At 34.7% G+C, this 17,101-nt stretch overlaps 1 protein-coding gene across 1 annotated transcript in view; it reads left to right on the forward strand.

Annotated features, from left to right (window-relative positions):
- The window catches only part of MGAT4C (MGAT4 family member C), a 730,245-nt gene extending 714,034 nt beyond the window's left edge, over positions 1-16,211 (forward strand). The window contains 4 exon segments of the mRNA NM_001001859.1: positions 3,152-3,304; positions 9,535-9,682; positions 12,423-12,665; positions 12,668-16,211. Coding sequence (NP_001001859.1) covers positions 3,158-3,304; positions 9,535-9,682; positions 12,423-12,665; positions 12,668-13,563 — 1,434 coding nt within the window. The 5' untranslated portion in view covers positions 3,152-3,157 and the 3' untranslated portion in view covers positions 13,564-16,211.

Raw genomic sequence — 17,101 nt, forward strand, 5'->3', positions numbered from 1 at the left:
CAACAAATTTGTGATGTAAACACCCTCACAGTTATGTTGAAATAACTACTGAGGACAAACTGTGAGAAAAACCCATGGGCAATGTGGAGTTTTCTAAGAGCTCTGAAACTGAGGTGGAGGGATGGGTGGCCATGTGTCAGCACAGGAAGTAGGAAGTTCAGACATTTGTGCCCAGGCTACCTGACCAAGTTTCCTCCATTAGTGGTTTGACTTGAAGATTCAGGCTTACTACATATTTGATGGGTTCTGAAAGCTTTGTTCACGGCCAATACTCAAGCTTGTGCCCAGGTACCAGTGTGGCTCTGTCCTTCACAGAACTAGACTCAGCAGCTAAGAATCTCTCCCCAAAGCACCTGTTGTCCTAGAGGTACCTCCTCTCAAATTCATCAAGCCATCCTCAGGCTCAAAATATGCACTATTCACCCAATCTTTCAACTAGCCTGGGGCCTTGGAACATCCATCCACAGTGCTTTTAAATTCATACTCACAGACCTGAGTCCCTATTTTATCCCTTCCTGGAACCAAAATGTGTAATGTAAACTTTCTACTAATCAACGGTCCCCCCAGGATAGGTCCTCAATTCCACCTCTTCCTTCCAACCAAACCCTTGGGCAAGCACCCAGGACATCCTCTCCTGGACCTGAATCCAACACCTCCTAAAATACAGATGTCCTTGAGGGCAGCACCAGGGTCCAGGAGCAGGCCTCTGAATATAAACAGATGAGCCCCTATCCAGACCCTGCTCCAAATTGGACCCTCTCAGATGACCCTGAAAGGTTCTGCCTCATACATCCAAGTTCACAGCATTTGAGCTAACAGCTCTCAGCTTCACCCAGAATTGCACCCAGTAGGTGGCCCCTCCAGCTCCTAGGGTTCCAGAGACACTAAGAGAGCATCGTTCTCTTGAAATTAGCACCCACATGGAAAGTCCATCTCTCCAATCCTGTTTCTTATCCCTACTGGGTATCCTTAAACTGGTTACTGCTGCAGTGACTTTTAAAGGGCACCTTATCCTTGACTCAAATCCAAATGAAAATCTTTTACAAACAGACTGTTGCTTTATCTACAGAATCAGAACCAAATTACAGTACAGGACAGGACCAGACGACAGAATTTCAATTTATGATGTTTTAGTTCAAAAGTGCCATATGTGTATTTTCATATTGAAAAAAAGGTTCTAAATGATGGGTCTGCTAGTACATTTTTGACCCATAAATGCAAATTAGAAAGTGATCCTAATTTGGCTTCACAAATCAAAAGAAAAAGAGGCAGTGATTCAATATATGGTACCATTATCCTGTTCTTCTTTATTTCTGGGCATATAGGAGGTTATACTTCCCCAGGCTCTTGGAACTAGTGGTGGTAATGTGACTAGTAGTTATACCAATGCACTGTGAGCAGAGATCATCAGCTTTCCATATAGAAAAAATAAAGTCATTCCACTGCATTATGTAAGACATAAAGATAAATTCCAGATGTGTTTTAAAAATCTATTTATGAAGGACAAACAATAAATCCCAGAAGAAAATAAAGGAGAGTGCCCATGTGACATCAAAGTAAGGATTTTTTTTTAAAATATCACACACTGAGAGTTCCCCTTTGTGGCACAGTGGAAACGAATCCCACTAGTAACCATGAGATTGTGGATTCGATCCCTGGCCTCGCTCAGTGGGTCGGGGATCTGGCATTGCTGTGAGCTGTAGCATAGGCTGCAGACCCGGCTCGGATCTGTCGTTGCTGTGGCTGTGACCTAGGCCGGTAGCTGTAGCTCCAATTAGATCCCGAGCCTGGGAACCTCCGTGTGCCGCAGATGTGGCTCTAAAAACCAAAAAAAATTAAAAATTAAAAAATAAAAAGTAAAACTTACACACAAAAGGAGTCCACATCCGTAAAATAATTGACATAAAAACTACTGTACTGCAAACTCCATACTGAAAAGAAGAAAACATAGAAGAACTTGGGGAAGGTATTTAGATAATTTCAACATAAACAAAGATTAGGATCTATGTGTGCAGCTATTTAAAACTATTACAAATCAACGAGAAGAAATAACCTTAGAAAAAAACATGGCCAAAGGCACAAGCATTAATTCCTGTAACATTTCTTTCTCCTAATTCCTAATTCTCCTGATTCTCCTAATTCTTTCTATAATTTACAAAGATTCAAAAAGGCTGTCTTGCATCTTTTTCTTGAAGAGAGACATTGTGAGCCAGCTATGCTTGTAAGGGTTGGGGAGGCAACCCTTTTGCAATTCCTGAAGTTTTTTATGCCCATAAATACTTCATCCTGAAGCTGAATCCAAGGGGACTCAGTATATAACTCTAAGTGGCACAATTTCCAGATTATAGTTGATTTTAGACAACATGTGCATCAACTAGTCTTTTATCTTGAAGGTATGTTTATATATTTTTAAAAGATGATCAGTGATCTGGATGACTTTATAAATGGAGCATATTGCAAAATGTAGAAGAGTGAAATGGAAAATTATTAGGCCTCCACTAATCTTGCTGACTTGAATTTTGCCTTTTTGCAGTCCATAAATCATTATCAACAGCCAGGCTTCTAGGCAGTAGATCAAGCAAGGTAATGTCAATATGCCATTCCAGGATTTACTCTGAGTTAGCAAGAATTATGGAAAAATAAAAAAGCAATTATAACTCAGATATGTGTGTGAACTCACCCTCAAAACTTTGACTTCCTTTGTGACTTCTTTTTCTTTCACCTGTATTTCTTCCCCATCACTCTTTTCAGTGCACCTGCTCAGATCAATTCTAGGCCCATGCTTGCAGTTATTTCCATTTCACTGCGTTATTACGTGGTGAGGTAGATGGAATCTTAAAGTGTGCTGTTCTCTTTTATTTTTATTCTTCCACATAAAAGGACTGGTATGTTTTTACTGCTATTACCAATGTTTGTTTGTTTACAAATACCTGTGCTTTTCATTTTTATTTACTTTACATACACATAAATCACTGCATTTTCCTTAGGTTAATGCCAACTGTCTTGTAAAACTGGAAACAACTTTGGTTCAAACATGTGAAGGGTGAGATTTTGTAAAGGCCTGGGTCTTGATGAATTTCAATTTATATATGAGAAAGAAGTGTTTGCCTACAAAATACATTGTTAGTAATTCGGTGCCTCTTTTCCACAGGAAAGAATGTTTAAATTTCACCAAGTGAAACATATTTTTGAAATACTAGATAAAATGCGATGCCTGCGAAAACGTTTTACGGTCTCATTCTTGGGAGTTCTTGTCATTTTCCTACTGTTTATGAACTTGTACATTGAAGACAGCTATGTTCTGGTAAGTCTTGAAAGTTTCTTATTTTTCGTTCGAAATAAGACCCTAGTCAAACCAGGCAGGTTGCTTACAACCTAACTTTTACCCTAGGCTATTGAAATAGCTTTAGTTTGAGCAAAATTATAGCACATACATTTTATACGTAGCTACTTTTGTACTAATAATATATTACCAATTTGTAAATTGGTAATATATTAAATTGGTAATATATATAATATATATTATATATTTCTATATTATCTACTGTATAGCACAGAGAACTCATTTTGGTCTATGTTGCATTGTTTTCTTTAATGCTGTAGGTAGATATATTAAGATTCAAATATATACATCTAATTACAAATAAGTTAGCTATCATCCCTATCTGAATTAAAATTGTGTACAATCTTGGCATGATTTGAGACTTAATTTGAAATACTGTTGGCCCTTGAATAATGTGGGAGTTAACGGTGCTCACCCTCCAAGCTGTCAAAAGCCTGGATATAGATAGGTTCGTTTGTCCTATCATCTACAGAACAGAAACTGACTCACAGACCTCGAGAGCAGACTTGAGGTTGCCAAGGGGGAGGGAGAAGGGAGAGGGATGGACTGGGATTTGGGGGTTAGTAGATGCAAAGTGTTACATTACAATGGCTAAGCAATGAGGTCCTACTGTATAGCACAGAGAACTACATCCAGTCTCTTGGAATAGACCATGATGGAAGATAATATGAGAAAAAGAATGTGTATGTGTATATATATATATGTATGACTGAGTCATATAATCTGTTGAGAATAATATAGACATTACTGCTTGTTCACTTTTTTGCTATGCAGCAGAAATTGGCACAACATTGTAAATCAACTATATTTTAATTAAAAAATAACACTGGATGTAACTATAGTGTTGACTCTCCATATCCACGCTTCTGCATGAGCAAATTCGGCCAACCTCAGGTCATGCAGCACTGTACTATGTACTCAATGGAAAAAAATCCACTCATCAGTGTAACTGCAGTTGACACCTATGTTGTTCAAGAGTCAACTGTATGTAGAATAAAATTTGCTTAAAAGTGTTACTCTTTAATTTCTATACTTTTCTATATTATCAACATTTTACAAATCCCATTGTCTAATTAATGATACTAATTGTGCTGTTTTAAGAAATACTAACTTATCACAATATGTGACATCTCATCTGGATTTCGAACAGCCCTAAGTTATCACTATGTTATATATTTACACTCACTGAAAAGTAATATAGAACCTCAAGAACTAAGTTATTAATGTGCAAACTCTTCAATAGTTGTAACAGGTAAAATTATCAGATAATTTATGAATGAATTTTTATTTTTTAATTTCTAAAAAATTTTTATTGAGGTATAGTTGATTTACAATATTGTGTTAATTTATGCTGCACAGCAAAGTGATTCAGTTACACATATGTATACATTCTTTTTTCAATATTATTTCCCGTGATGGTTTATCACAGGATATTGAATATAGTTTTCTGTGCTATATGGTGGGAACTTGTTGCTTATCTATTCTACATATAATAGCTTACATCTGCCAACCCCAACCTGAATGAATTTTAAGTGAATGATGAAAGTGTACAAAAGGACAATATCGGACTGAATGTTATAATTCAATTTGTTTATATTAATTATTATTGTTATAATTATCAAATAATTTTGCCTGATGAGAATAATATAGATATTATTGCTTATTTGCTTTTTCTATCTGAATTGAGCTTAATATACCTCAGAAAGTTCTGACCTTTATGCAATTATTCCTGTTCGCATATTTCAGAAAATCACAGCTTTTGAATATATAGAGGTCTGGAAAGTAGTTTCTATCATACAAGCATGATGAAAGTTTCAATTAATATCTCAGCTGTAGAGAATCTGGCAATACCTACAAAGAGCATTTCCTAATAACATATTTTATTTTATTTTATTAATTCAACTATCTACTATTTGCCAGATACTATTCTATAGCTTATGAGCCAACCACATGATCTTTCTTGGTACAGTTTTTTGCTTCCTGTACCATTGTTGTTTGGTAGTCAAATTCCATCAGATTCCTAGATTCGACTCTGCCTCGGCCTCTTACCTTCAGGTATAGGTCTTAACCTTGTGGACCCTTCATTCTGCCATTCGTAGGTAATTCACAATGGCTGAAGTCACCACCATTTAGACTTTGACTAGGCATGAATTTTGCCTTTTTGCAGTCCACAAATCATTAGGTAAACATAGCAAACTGGAGAAACTTACTAATGATATGCATTTGGGATTTTTTAGTCTGATTACTAGGTTTATGAATTTTAAGGACAATAAGGCAAGCACATGTGATCCAGGTATTTTTTTTTCTTGATAGAAATAAAGATCATTAATTAACTAGAGGAGCTCTGATTAATGATTTAATTTTATGTAATAAAAATATATTTCTTGCATCTGTGCATACTGGTAGAAGTAAATCACATCTTATGAGCCGAAAACATGGTATTGGCAGGATGCTTCTTGTGTTCAGTGATGATGCATTTATAAGATACTTCCAAGTGTAATTTCAATATCGTGTTCAGTTCACAATTGTATGCAACCATTGTATGCAATAAACATCATGTGTTGCTCTTCAAGCTAACTGTAAAATATGTAAGAAGTAATAGAGTGTATATCCATAGGAAGATCAAATACTATTTCTGTTTACACATTCCTATCTAGGCATCATCCTAGCCATCAAATTAAAAAGTGTAATGAACTAGCTCTTACTAAAGATAACTTTCTCAGTGATTTTTCCTGACATATTAGCCATATTTCTAGTCAGATTTGCAAATCAGCCCAGATGCAGAGAAGAGACTGCTTCTTAGCTTTAAAAGTTGATATTATTTTTAAACACTTAACTTAGAAATAGTGAGTTAAAATGGTTGTTAAATACAAGCATCCACCCATATTGCAAATTATTTATTGAACTTTTCACTATTTACTAGATGATGTTTTCTGCCTAAATTGTGTTTTGAGCTAAATTTTATCCCAAGGCTTAATATGTATAAACACTTGGAATATTCTTTCATTCATTCATGTAAAATTACATTAAAATTTATTCTAAAACTATTTAATATCAATGAAAATAACTAGCCTCCTTCTAGGATATAATGCAGTTTCTTTTTTAATACTTCTCACTTTTTTACCCTCTTAGCTCTGTTATTTCATTTTTCTTAAAATTATCTGGCTTGATTTCATTTATTAACTCTAAGATATCGTAATGCATGCAATTTTCTGAACAGAGACATTAGCAGGTTTTTCTTTTTCAGTCTTTGTTATTTCAGGGGAAACAATAGTTATAGTTCAGAGAAATCAGATAAACAATTATAGTAGTAAGGTCTCGAGTTATTTAGAACCTCTATTTTTTTTTTTCTAGAAAACCCATCGGTAGCCCCAAATCGTAGCATATAACAATTTGGTGTATTCCTTACATATTAGGGGCATATGTGCCTTTCAGTGGGAAAGAAAGCTAAGTTTAGTGTAAGAGATAAATAGTATAACAAGGCAAACAAAGTAGAAGAGACACGGAATGCCCAATCAATTTAGCCTCTCTGCCGTGAGTATCTTCGAAGTACCCACTAGGGTATACATTTAGTCTGTAGCTAGTCCACTGAATTGCATTCCCATCTAGAAAATGATTGTCATAAAGCTTTGTCTTATTACTGAGAAATACACTACAGCATAGTAGCTACAGAAGAAAGGTATCCAGGGAGAGCCTGGCTTTCAGGTAGACGCTTTTGGAAAGCAGCCAACAAGACTGATTCAGTTGAAAGTTGCATTATTTATTTATGCTGAAAAGTGTAAAGAAGCTTGTTCTTGAGAATTTAATAAAGTGCTTTCATATAAGTTTCATTTCATTTTATATTCTGTTAACATCTTTCAATCAGGATGAATGTACTCTATCTTATCACAGAAAAGGTCTGCATTTTTACATGTTCAGGATAGAATTCTTAAAGAGATACTCAATACCCCGTACTTCCTTTAGAATGTGATATCGCATAAGAGCAGAATGGTACAATGAATTCAGTATTGTGATGACTGTGATTTTCGTAGATCTTTCTTCTAATCCATATTGATTGTGGATATATTACATTGCTACTAAAGTAGCTGAAGCAAAACTCAGCCTTTGGTTACCTTTTGGAAATCCTCAATTTGTTTATTTTGAAATTTCATGATGTTGGTAGGTTTTCAGAAATGCAAAGATGAAAAGATTTATGTATGATGAATTTAAAATACTTAGAATTCAATGGATATTCAGTTAGTACACATGAAAACCAGCCTCCAATGTTTAATTTCACGTATTTTAAAACTATAACTTACAGATGACAAATGCATTATAACTCAGACTAAAGTATTTTTCTTTGTGAAATTATCAAGATAATATAAAATTAGAATTATAGTATTAAAAACAAAATATAGGTTCATAAACATAATTGAATATACATTAAAGATATTCAGTATGCATCTTATCAAGGACCAGATTAAACCCAATCAGGCTTCACTATTCTTAGTTTTTATCCTAAACCCATCTCAGCCTGGCCATAAATTTTAAAAGTCTGAGTTAGTCACCTTTTCCACTGACATTTAAATTTGACACAAACTAGTAAAAGTTGCAATTGAGATAAAATTTGTATTTGAATCCTTTCTAATATTTTACCACAAAGTTTAATTAAAGTTTTATTGACCCCAGCTAAATAATATGAGGTCTAAATTTATTCAATGCCTTTACTTTCTCTGTAATGCCTTGCCCATGCCTGACCTGCCATTCCTGTACCGAACAGTAGAAATACCCACATAACCCACACAGCACAATAGAGACTTTGCCAAAAACAGGAACATTTCTTTCTAATTAGATTTTGCCCTCAAACACATTTTACTGAGTGGCAAACCATATACAAAAGTCATCATTTTGCTAGTAAAATATAACCCACAGATGCTCGATCAAATGATAATTAGATAATCAAAATCTGCAGCTGATCTTATTTCAAAGAAGGGAGATAAAAGGGAATTCATGGTTCATAGGATATATTTTAAGCTGAATGTGTACAAATTTTCTTGGATATAAACCATCCTCAAGATCGAGTGATGTAATTACATCATCAAATTGAAAATCAGGGTCTTCAACATAAAAGGACCAAACGTCCCCTCCAGCAGAACAGCCCCTCCTGCCCCTCCGCACCCACAAGCCACAAGCAAACATCATGGAAAAGACTAGCACAAGATCTGAAGACATTTCCTTGAAGACTTGGTACAAATGCATACTAATTGAGGTATCTTAAAAATACGTGGGAGTTCCCGTCGTGGCGCAGTGGTTAACGAATCCGACGAGGAACCATGAGGTTGTAGGTTCTATCCCTGCCCTTGCTCGGTGGGTTAACGATCCGGCGTTGCCGTGAGCTGTAGTGTAGGTTGCAGACGCGGCTCGGATCCTGCGTTGCTGTGGCTCTGGATTAGGCTGGCATCTACAGCTCTGATTCGACCCCTAGCCTGGGAACCTCCATATGCCACGGGAGTGGCCCAAGAAATGGCAAAAAGACAAAAATAAAAATAAAAATTTGGAAAAAAAAAAAAACTGCCTGCCATGTCGCAAGGACTGTGGCTGTCCATTCTCAACAGCCTTCAATTACCGTGGCTAGATAAGTGACTGACTAAAACTTCTGATTAATAAATTATCCAAAATCCAATTATTATGTTCACTGCTGCATCCTCCTAGTGATTCCTAAAATTTCAAAATCTTAGAAATAATATGTGGTCTTTTATTTGACAGGTCTTGAAGAGTAAATCTTAAATCTGGGGAATCTATGAGAATTAGCTTTACATGAAACTGTATAAGAGATTACCTAGCATCAAATATTAAGATCCTTGAATTATTTTAAAGAATTTGAAATTGAACATGAGGGCAGTGGGAGTTTTCATATAGAGGTTTTTTTTTTAAAGAAAATAAAGAGAATACCATTAGTAATGTATGCTATAGAAAAGCAATTATAAATATACTATAGACAGTGGAATATTAGTGAGCAAAAACTGGAGCAGAGACTCTAGGTAGGAATTTGGGTGAAAAAGAATGACCTACAGCTTGAGTGCCAGTAATTGAGATTTATATAATGCTCATATTATATTTCAAACCCATTTTGATTGTGTAGGAGAAAGTTTATTTAATCCATGACCATCTATTATTTGTTTGTTTTTCTCTGCCTCCTTCTTGGCATCCAGGAAGGAGACAAACAGCTTGTAAGGGAAACATCCATCCATCAGCTGAACCCAGAACGCTATGTGCATACTTTCAAATATTTATCTAATTTCTCAGGAACCATCAATGTCACCTATCGCTACTTAGCTGTCATGCCTTTTCAAAGAAAGAGTAAGTATACTTTTATACTTTTAAAATCAAGAACAATGAAATATTTTGCTTTAAAATAATAACTTGCTTTAAAATAATAACTTGCTTTAAAATAATAACTTGCTTTAAAATAATAACTTGCTTTGCTACTATATTCTTTGGCAAATATTTCAGTGTGTCTTCACAAATTGCAATTACTCACCAATCCAATTCTATTAGTAACAAAAAATTAATGCCTAATTTTTAACAGTCTGCTATAGAACCATTTAGAATGACTAAGAAAAAAAGCAATTAACTTGAAATTGTATAGGTTGGCTTTTAAAATAACTATTCTCATAGTGATACATTGCCAAACATTGGTTTGGTTTCTTTGACTTGCCACCAGGTTGAAGGAGCGAAAGTAGTCATTGTTTTTGTTTCCTAAGATGCTATAACAAATGATCCCAAACTAAGTGGCTTAAAAGAATAGAAGTTGATTCTCTTATGTTTCTGGAGGCCAGAAATCTGAAATCAAGAGCTTGGCAGAAAGACGCTCCATCCAGGGAAGGATCCTTCTTTGCCTTCCCGTTTCTGGTCATTCTTGGTGTTGCTTGATTTGTGACAGCAAAACTGCAGTCACTGCCACTGTCTGTCTTCATGTGGCCTCCTTCCCTGTGTCTCTGTGTTCTCTCCTGTTCTTATAAGGCCATTAGTCATTTAACTTAGGGCCCAATCAAAATATCGTATGATTTCATCTCAAGATCCTTAACTAATTATATCTTCAAAGACTAGTTCCAAATAAGGTCACAGTCTGAAATTCCAGGTAGATGTGAAATTTTGGAGGAAACTCTTCAATTTACTATAGGCCCTTTGGATCAATGAAGTAACATACTGTTTTTCATGGATTTCAAGACATTATAGATTAGAGACAGTATCATGATCTAATTCAGTACCACTAAGCAAGAAGAAGCATTATTGGTTTTAATTGTAAGCTTCCATCAACTGTATTATACAACCTGATTTTAAAATCTGTGTAAAAGTATGAATTTTCGAATCAACAATATACAGTGACACCATGTATTACTAGATTGTGTGGAGACCACAGAACTTGAGTACTCTGTTAAGAAGTGTTTATGCAAGTGCCTTTATTATCACCAGGTTGAGGATATTGTAACAGTTCCACCTTCTTTAGATCTTTCTTTCTTCCATTTCAAATGTCTGCTGCTCTTAAACCTCCTTCTAATTGCAAAGACTGCCACTCTTTTTTTTATCTCCATCTGTCACACCACCTTTGTTCAAACATCACTAATTCCCTTCCATGCTCAGTTTGCAAATGTGTATTGGCACATATACCAACTGCTTAACACTCAGGAGGCAATATAAAACAGAGTAAGAGCAATGTGGTTCAAATCTTGGCACCGCACTCCTTACTAGGTATCACACTTTGCATGACTACCTCATCTCTCTCTGACTTTCCTCATCTATAAAGTAGGTATGTTGATACGTGCAAAGGGTCTCAAAAGACTGTTTTTAATATTCAAGATGCATATTACAGATAAAATACACAGACTCCTCCCTTTTATGTAGAAAGTGTTCTATAAGTATTGGCCGTTAATTGAGCATTAGTGAGTCAGTGTCTAGAGTTTAATGGTAACAGATAACATTAGTTTTTCCATAGACGTAACTATTGCAAGCCCAGGTGTTTCAACAAAACAAGTAAATCTCTACCTCTCTGATAGTCTCGTAAACAGATTTTTCTTAGACGGGGGTTTTTCAGTGTCATGCTAATCAAATTATGTAGGCGTCTGTATTAAAATAGTGATTTTGGTTAACATAAACATTTTCCTATTTCCCAAATGGTGGTTCTGAAATTTTATTCAGTGCTGAGTCATGGTGAGAATGAGAGCTTTAAAAAGTGAAATACATTAATTAGGAGACATTGAACACTTCTCAGAGGTGAACTGCCATTTCACAAGATTTTATCTTATTCCCTAAAAATATCAAATTTCTAAGTTTAGGTTTATGTATCCGAATGAAAATTTCACCAGACAAAAGTATTACAAAATGTGTTTCACAATTAAGAAAACAGTAAGATTCATGTCTTGGAACAAGTCATCATACTTTTGAGCAATAATGTAGTTTTTCAAATATAGCTTATAATCTTGTTTGCCTTCTAATTAACAAACTAGATAAATTTCAAAATAACAGTATAAAGTCCAGTCATGAATTCTTCTGGTGCAAGATAATGACAGTGATCAAAGAAAAGGAAAACATATGGCATGTTTTCTATGAAAAAGTGAAGGATTATTTAAAAAATGCGTTACCTTAATTTTTTCATTTGAGACTAGTTTGTCATCCATAGCTAGATGAATTCCATTACACTTCTGCAGGGGTTTTGTTTTTTAAACCAGCATGGATGTTATTTAAATATCTATCTATCTTCTCTAGATATGTGCATATATGAGAAAATTAAGCTGCAGAACACTTTAGACGGTATTTCTTATTTCGTAAACAAATATTTCAGGAAAGGGATCATGCGTCATTGAGCTTAAGATGCAGTTTTTCCATAGGAAAAATATCAATTATGTATGAAATACTATAGGTTTTATATATTTAGCGTATTACCTTAATCACAAAGTGTTCTGTATGTAATTATTCATATAGATTTACTTAACAGAGTAGTGGACCTAAGGGGAAAAGAACATTTTTTTCTTTCTTTTCTATGTTATTCAAAACCCAATTTCACATTTAATTGATCTTCCTTCTACATTCTTTTGTTCAGGGTTTCTTACAATTGGACTTTCATCAGTGAGACGGAAAAAAGGAAACTATTTACTTGAGACAATCAAGTCCATTTTTGAGCAGTCGAGCTATGAAGAGCTGAAGGAAATTTCAGTGGTGGTTCATCTAGCTGACTTTAATTCCTCCTGGCGTGAGGTCATGGTTCAAGATATTACACAGAAATTTGCCCACCATATTATTGCAGGAAGATTAATGGTCATACATGCTCCAGAGGAATATTACCCATCCTGAATGGCCTTAAAAGAAATTATAATGATCCAGAAGATAGAGTCAGATTTCGTTCCAAGCAAAATGTAGATTATGCTTTTTTGCTTAATTTCTGTGCCAATATTTCAGACTATTATGTAATGCTTGAAGATGATGTTCGCTGTTCAAAGAATTTCCTAACTGCCATCAAGAAAGTCATTACATCCCTACAAGGAACTTACTGGGTGACACTCGAGTTCTCTAAGCTTGGCTATATTGGAAAACTTTATCACTCTCATGATCTCCCACGTTTGGCACATTTTTTATTAATGTTTTATCAAGAAATGCCTTGTGATTGGCTATTGACTCATTTCCGGGGCCTGTTGGCTCAGAAAAATGTGATTCGTTTTAAACCATCTCTCTTTCAGCACATGGGTTATTATTCATCATATAAAGGAACAGAGAATAAGCTGAAGGATGATGATTTTGAAGAGGAGTTAATTGACCTCCCTGATAACCCCCCTGCAAGTCTGTATACCAACATGAGTGTTTTTGAAAATTATGATGCAAGCAAGGCTTACAGTAGTGTGGATGGATACTTTTGGGGGAAACCACCTTCAACAGGAGATGTCTTTGTGGTTGTTTTTGAAAATCCAGTTATTATTAAAAAAATTAAAGTGAGTACTGGAACAGAAGATCGACAAAATGACATTTTGCACCATGGAGCCCTAGATGTTGGGGGATATATTAGATATTTCAAGCAAAACAGACAGTGTATTACTTACATAAGACTAGGGGAATTCAAAAATGGAAATTTTGAAGTATCTGATGTAAATCAAAAAATTCCATTTGATGTACACTGTATGAGGATACACGTTACCAAAACACAAAAGGAATGGCTGATTATTAGGAGTATTAGCATTTGGACTTCTTAGCCGATTAAGTCAATATGTCCATGAAACAGGACTTCCTGTTTCCTTTTTTTGCTACCTTCCTCTTTTGCTACCTTTGTCCTTTGGAGGGAAAGCAATGGATGGGATATTTAAAAGTTCCGTCACTTTGGAAGTTTTGATTTACACCTTGTCAGCATAATTTTACTCTAATACAAACTTAAATTTATTTTAACTTCTGAAGTTGAATATCCGTCCGTAGTTAATGATACTTTTATTTACATTTCACTGTTATGTTACTTGCAGAATTTCAACTGAATGTGAAAAAGGTGACATGAAGGATTTAAAATGAGGAAATGTAGTTTGTTGGACAGTGAATCTTGAAAAATATTTGCCAACTGTAGGCACTTAGTCAAGAATTTATTATATCATCAGACAGTTTTATTAAGCATCTCTGTGGCTATGCAGTTGGGTACAATAATAATCTATGAGTTTTTTCCTTGTAAACTTAGGTTTCCATACACTTCTATACATCTGCAATGAATACCTCCTCATAGAAGTACTGTCTTTAACAGGAATTTTGTGTAGGTGGCAATGGAAAGAAAAAAAAAAGACTTAAAAATATTTCTCCCCTGATTACTTATACAAAGGGGACCTTGTTCAATGTATAAAAACTTTGAACATCTATTGTCAATAAATTTTCTGTGGGAAGCTGTCTTTTTCTAGTTTCCCTTTTGCAAAATGAATAGTTATGCTCTATATTTTCAGGTTACATTGGGTACCTGCATTTAATAGAAGAAAATAGAGAAGGCCTATAGTTAGTTCATTCTTACAAACATTTTTTAGTATATGCATAAATTTTTGGAATTGATTTTATATGTTTTGTATTAAAATTCAAATGACTGAAATCATTGTGATTTATCATATATTTTTTTGGAGTTTAAATGGACATCTTATGAAGGAGAAAAGTAAGAAACAAAAATCATTTGATTTTTCCATATCCAAGCTAGTTAATAGCAAAGCTAGAATGAGAGATCAGATGTTCTAATATCCAGACAATATTCTTTCCTTATGTAGAGATTGCTCTTCACATAATTTATGCTTTCTGTTCTCTGGTACCTGAGGCTCAGATAATAAGTTATTCTATCTGGAAATAGCTGGTATAATTCTTCTGTAAGTCATGTTATCATTCTGTAAAATAATCCTAAAATGTGCTAAATGATGCTGTTGTGGTATATGCACCCAAATAGTAAGCAAATTTGTCTAAATTTTACTATGAGAGACTTGACCATAGTGTCTACACCATGGATCTAATGAAAGCAATCCAGGGCACTTTAGTGTATCCTCAAATCATTGTTTTGTCAGAATAACATACATTCGTCTCATCCTTTTGTTTTTTTTTGACAAACAGAAAAGATAAAGAATTTTTTTATGAAGAGAAATAAAGAAAACTTCATGGATGTTTATGGAGAGACATATATACTACATTTTCATGGATGAATACACACATGTATGTATGAAGAGAGAGAGATACAAGACTTTGATAGTGAGAAGGAATAAGGAATTCCTCTTGTTCTAGCTTCCATCCTGAAACAAAATCCTTAGCACTCCCTACTGTAACACAGTCCAAAAGTATTTTATCAATTCTGTCCAAATCAATTAAACTCAGATTTAAAAATTGGGAATTTTTTTATTAATACAATGGCTAGTATGTATTTTCTTTGCACCCAGATGCTACATTAGAGGTAACAATGAACCTATAAATATCAATGTGTTGTGGCAGATCTAAGTCTTAAAGTCATAAAAAAAGATGAATACTGCCTCCAAACTATTATTTTTACTTTGATTTGAAGGATGCTTGCCAGCTGCTTAAAGGTGTTCTGTTTTCTTGACTTTCCTCACCCTCTTTTATTAACAAGCTAATCATATAGTATTCTACACATACCTCAGAAATTTTTTTGCACTTTCAATGATAAAAGGTACATGACAAAGACATACAATGCCAAGACCTAGGTAGACTCTATGAAGTGAGCTGTAAATTTTACATGTTCTTCTGGGAGTCTTTCCAAAGACCAACTATTGACATCAACTTCTGGAAAACACTTCAAGAAAGATTACTGAGGGTAACAGTGAAATTTGATGTTTGCTAGAGAATTATAAATGCAAGTAAACCAAATAGGTCACATTTCATCTTAAATTTGATCCTTTCGTTATTAAAACTGGGTTTGGATAAGCTGGTCAATCACCTAAGAATATCTTTATATTTTTGTTTCTTTTTTTTGTGGGTTGACTGTGAGTCAACTTTCTAAGGAAAAGGCTTTGACAAAGAAAGCTTCTCTGCTATGGATTGGAAGGATAAATAACCTTTCTCTTTTAAAAAGAAAATCTGACCATACATTTTTTACATGGTTCAATTGCATTTCCTATATTTAAAAATTCTGAACAAGACTCCAGGAATCTTGTCTCAGAAGCACAAAGCAAAAAAATGACAGTTAGGGAGCTCCTGTTGTGGTGCAACAGGATCGGTGGTCATCTTCGGAGCCATTGGGATGCTGGTTTGATGCCCAGCCTGGCCAGTGGGTTATGGATCCTGCACTGAAGCAGCTGCAGCTTAGGTTGTGACTGTGGCTCTGATCCCTGGCCTGGGAACTCCATATGCTGTGGGGCAGCAAAAAATGACAAAAAAAAAAAAAGTGGTTAATAGGTTTAATCATATCCAATCTGTTATTAAGCATTATGTGATATCTCTATTTGCCATAATTTAAAAAATGTATACATTAAATTATTTGTAACAAATACTCATTGGAAAAAAGACTAGAATGTGACATGGATAGTTGATTTATTTAACTACTCTAAAAATAAGATGCTGACAAGTTTCAAGCACAAAATGTGGTATGGCCATAAATAATGTCTTGATTTGCATACTTTAAACTGACTGAAAAAATCACTTATACTTAAAATTTTTCTTAAGGGAGCCCTTTCAGCATTTATGGACATCAAAGAAAAGCATCTTGGAAAAGCACAATAAAAATTTTAATGTAAACATTTTTGAGAAACGCACATTTAGTGGCAATAACAAGTGTGGATATAAAAAATACATAAAACTTATCAAACTTGTCAATGCAAGCAGTTTTGCATTCTCATTGAAAAACTATTACATTGCGCAATTTATAAAGTAGATATTTTTCCAGTTAAAAAAATATAATTTGCCTAGTTGTGACTGCTCCTTAGCCCTGGATCTAGACTGTTCCTTCCTCTTGTGGTCAACTTGCCATGGCTCCTAGTTTGTGGTCTAGTGTCCTCAGTCTGGCTCTGCCAGTGGTGAGGTGACAAGTGACCTTTTCTCTGCGTTGGTCATAATTTCACATTGACTCAGGTCTCCGTATTTACCCAGAGATTTTACTCAATATGTTCTACATTCATGAGGTAGCCAAGGATTAGGGCTAGGAACAAGTCTAGCTCTTTTAAAAAGCACAGTGAGCTATGGAGTGATTGCAGAGTGATTGCATGATCTCACTAACCAATTCCTTTGGGTTTTCTAGGCTTTGAGGCTTCTAGAACAGCCTATAAAAATGTGGTTACT

The sequence above is a fragment of the Sus scrofa genome, chromosome 5, assembly GCF_000003025.6.
Source record: "Sus scrofa isolate TJ Tabasco breed Duroc chromosome 5, Sscrofa11.1, whole genome shotgun sequence".
NCBI classification, from domain to species: domain Eukaryota; kingdom Metazoa; phylum Chordata; class Mammalia; order Artiodactyla; family Suidae; genus Sus; species Sus scrofa.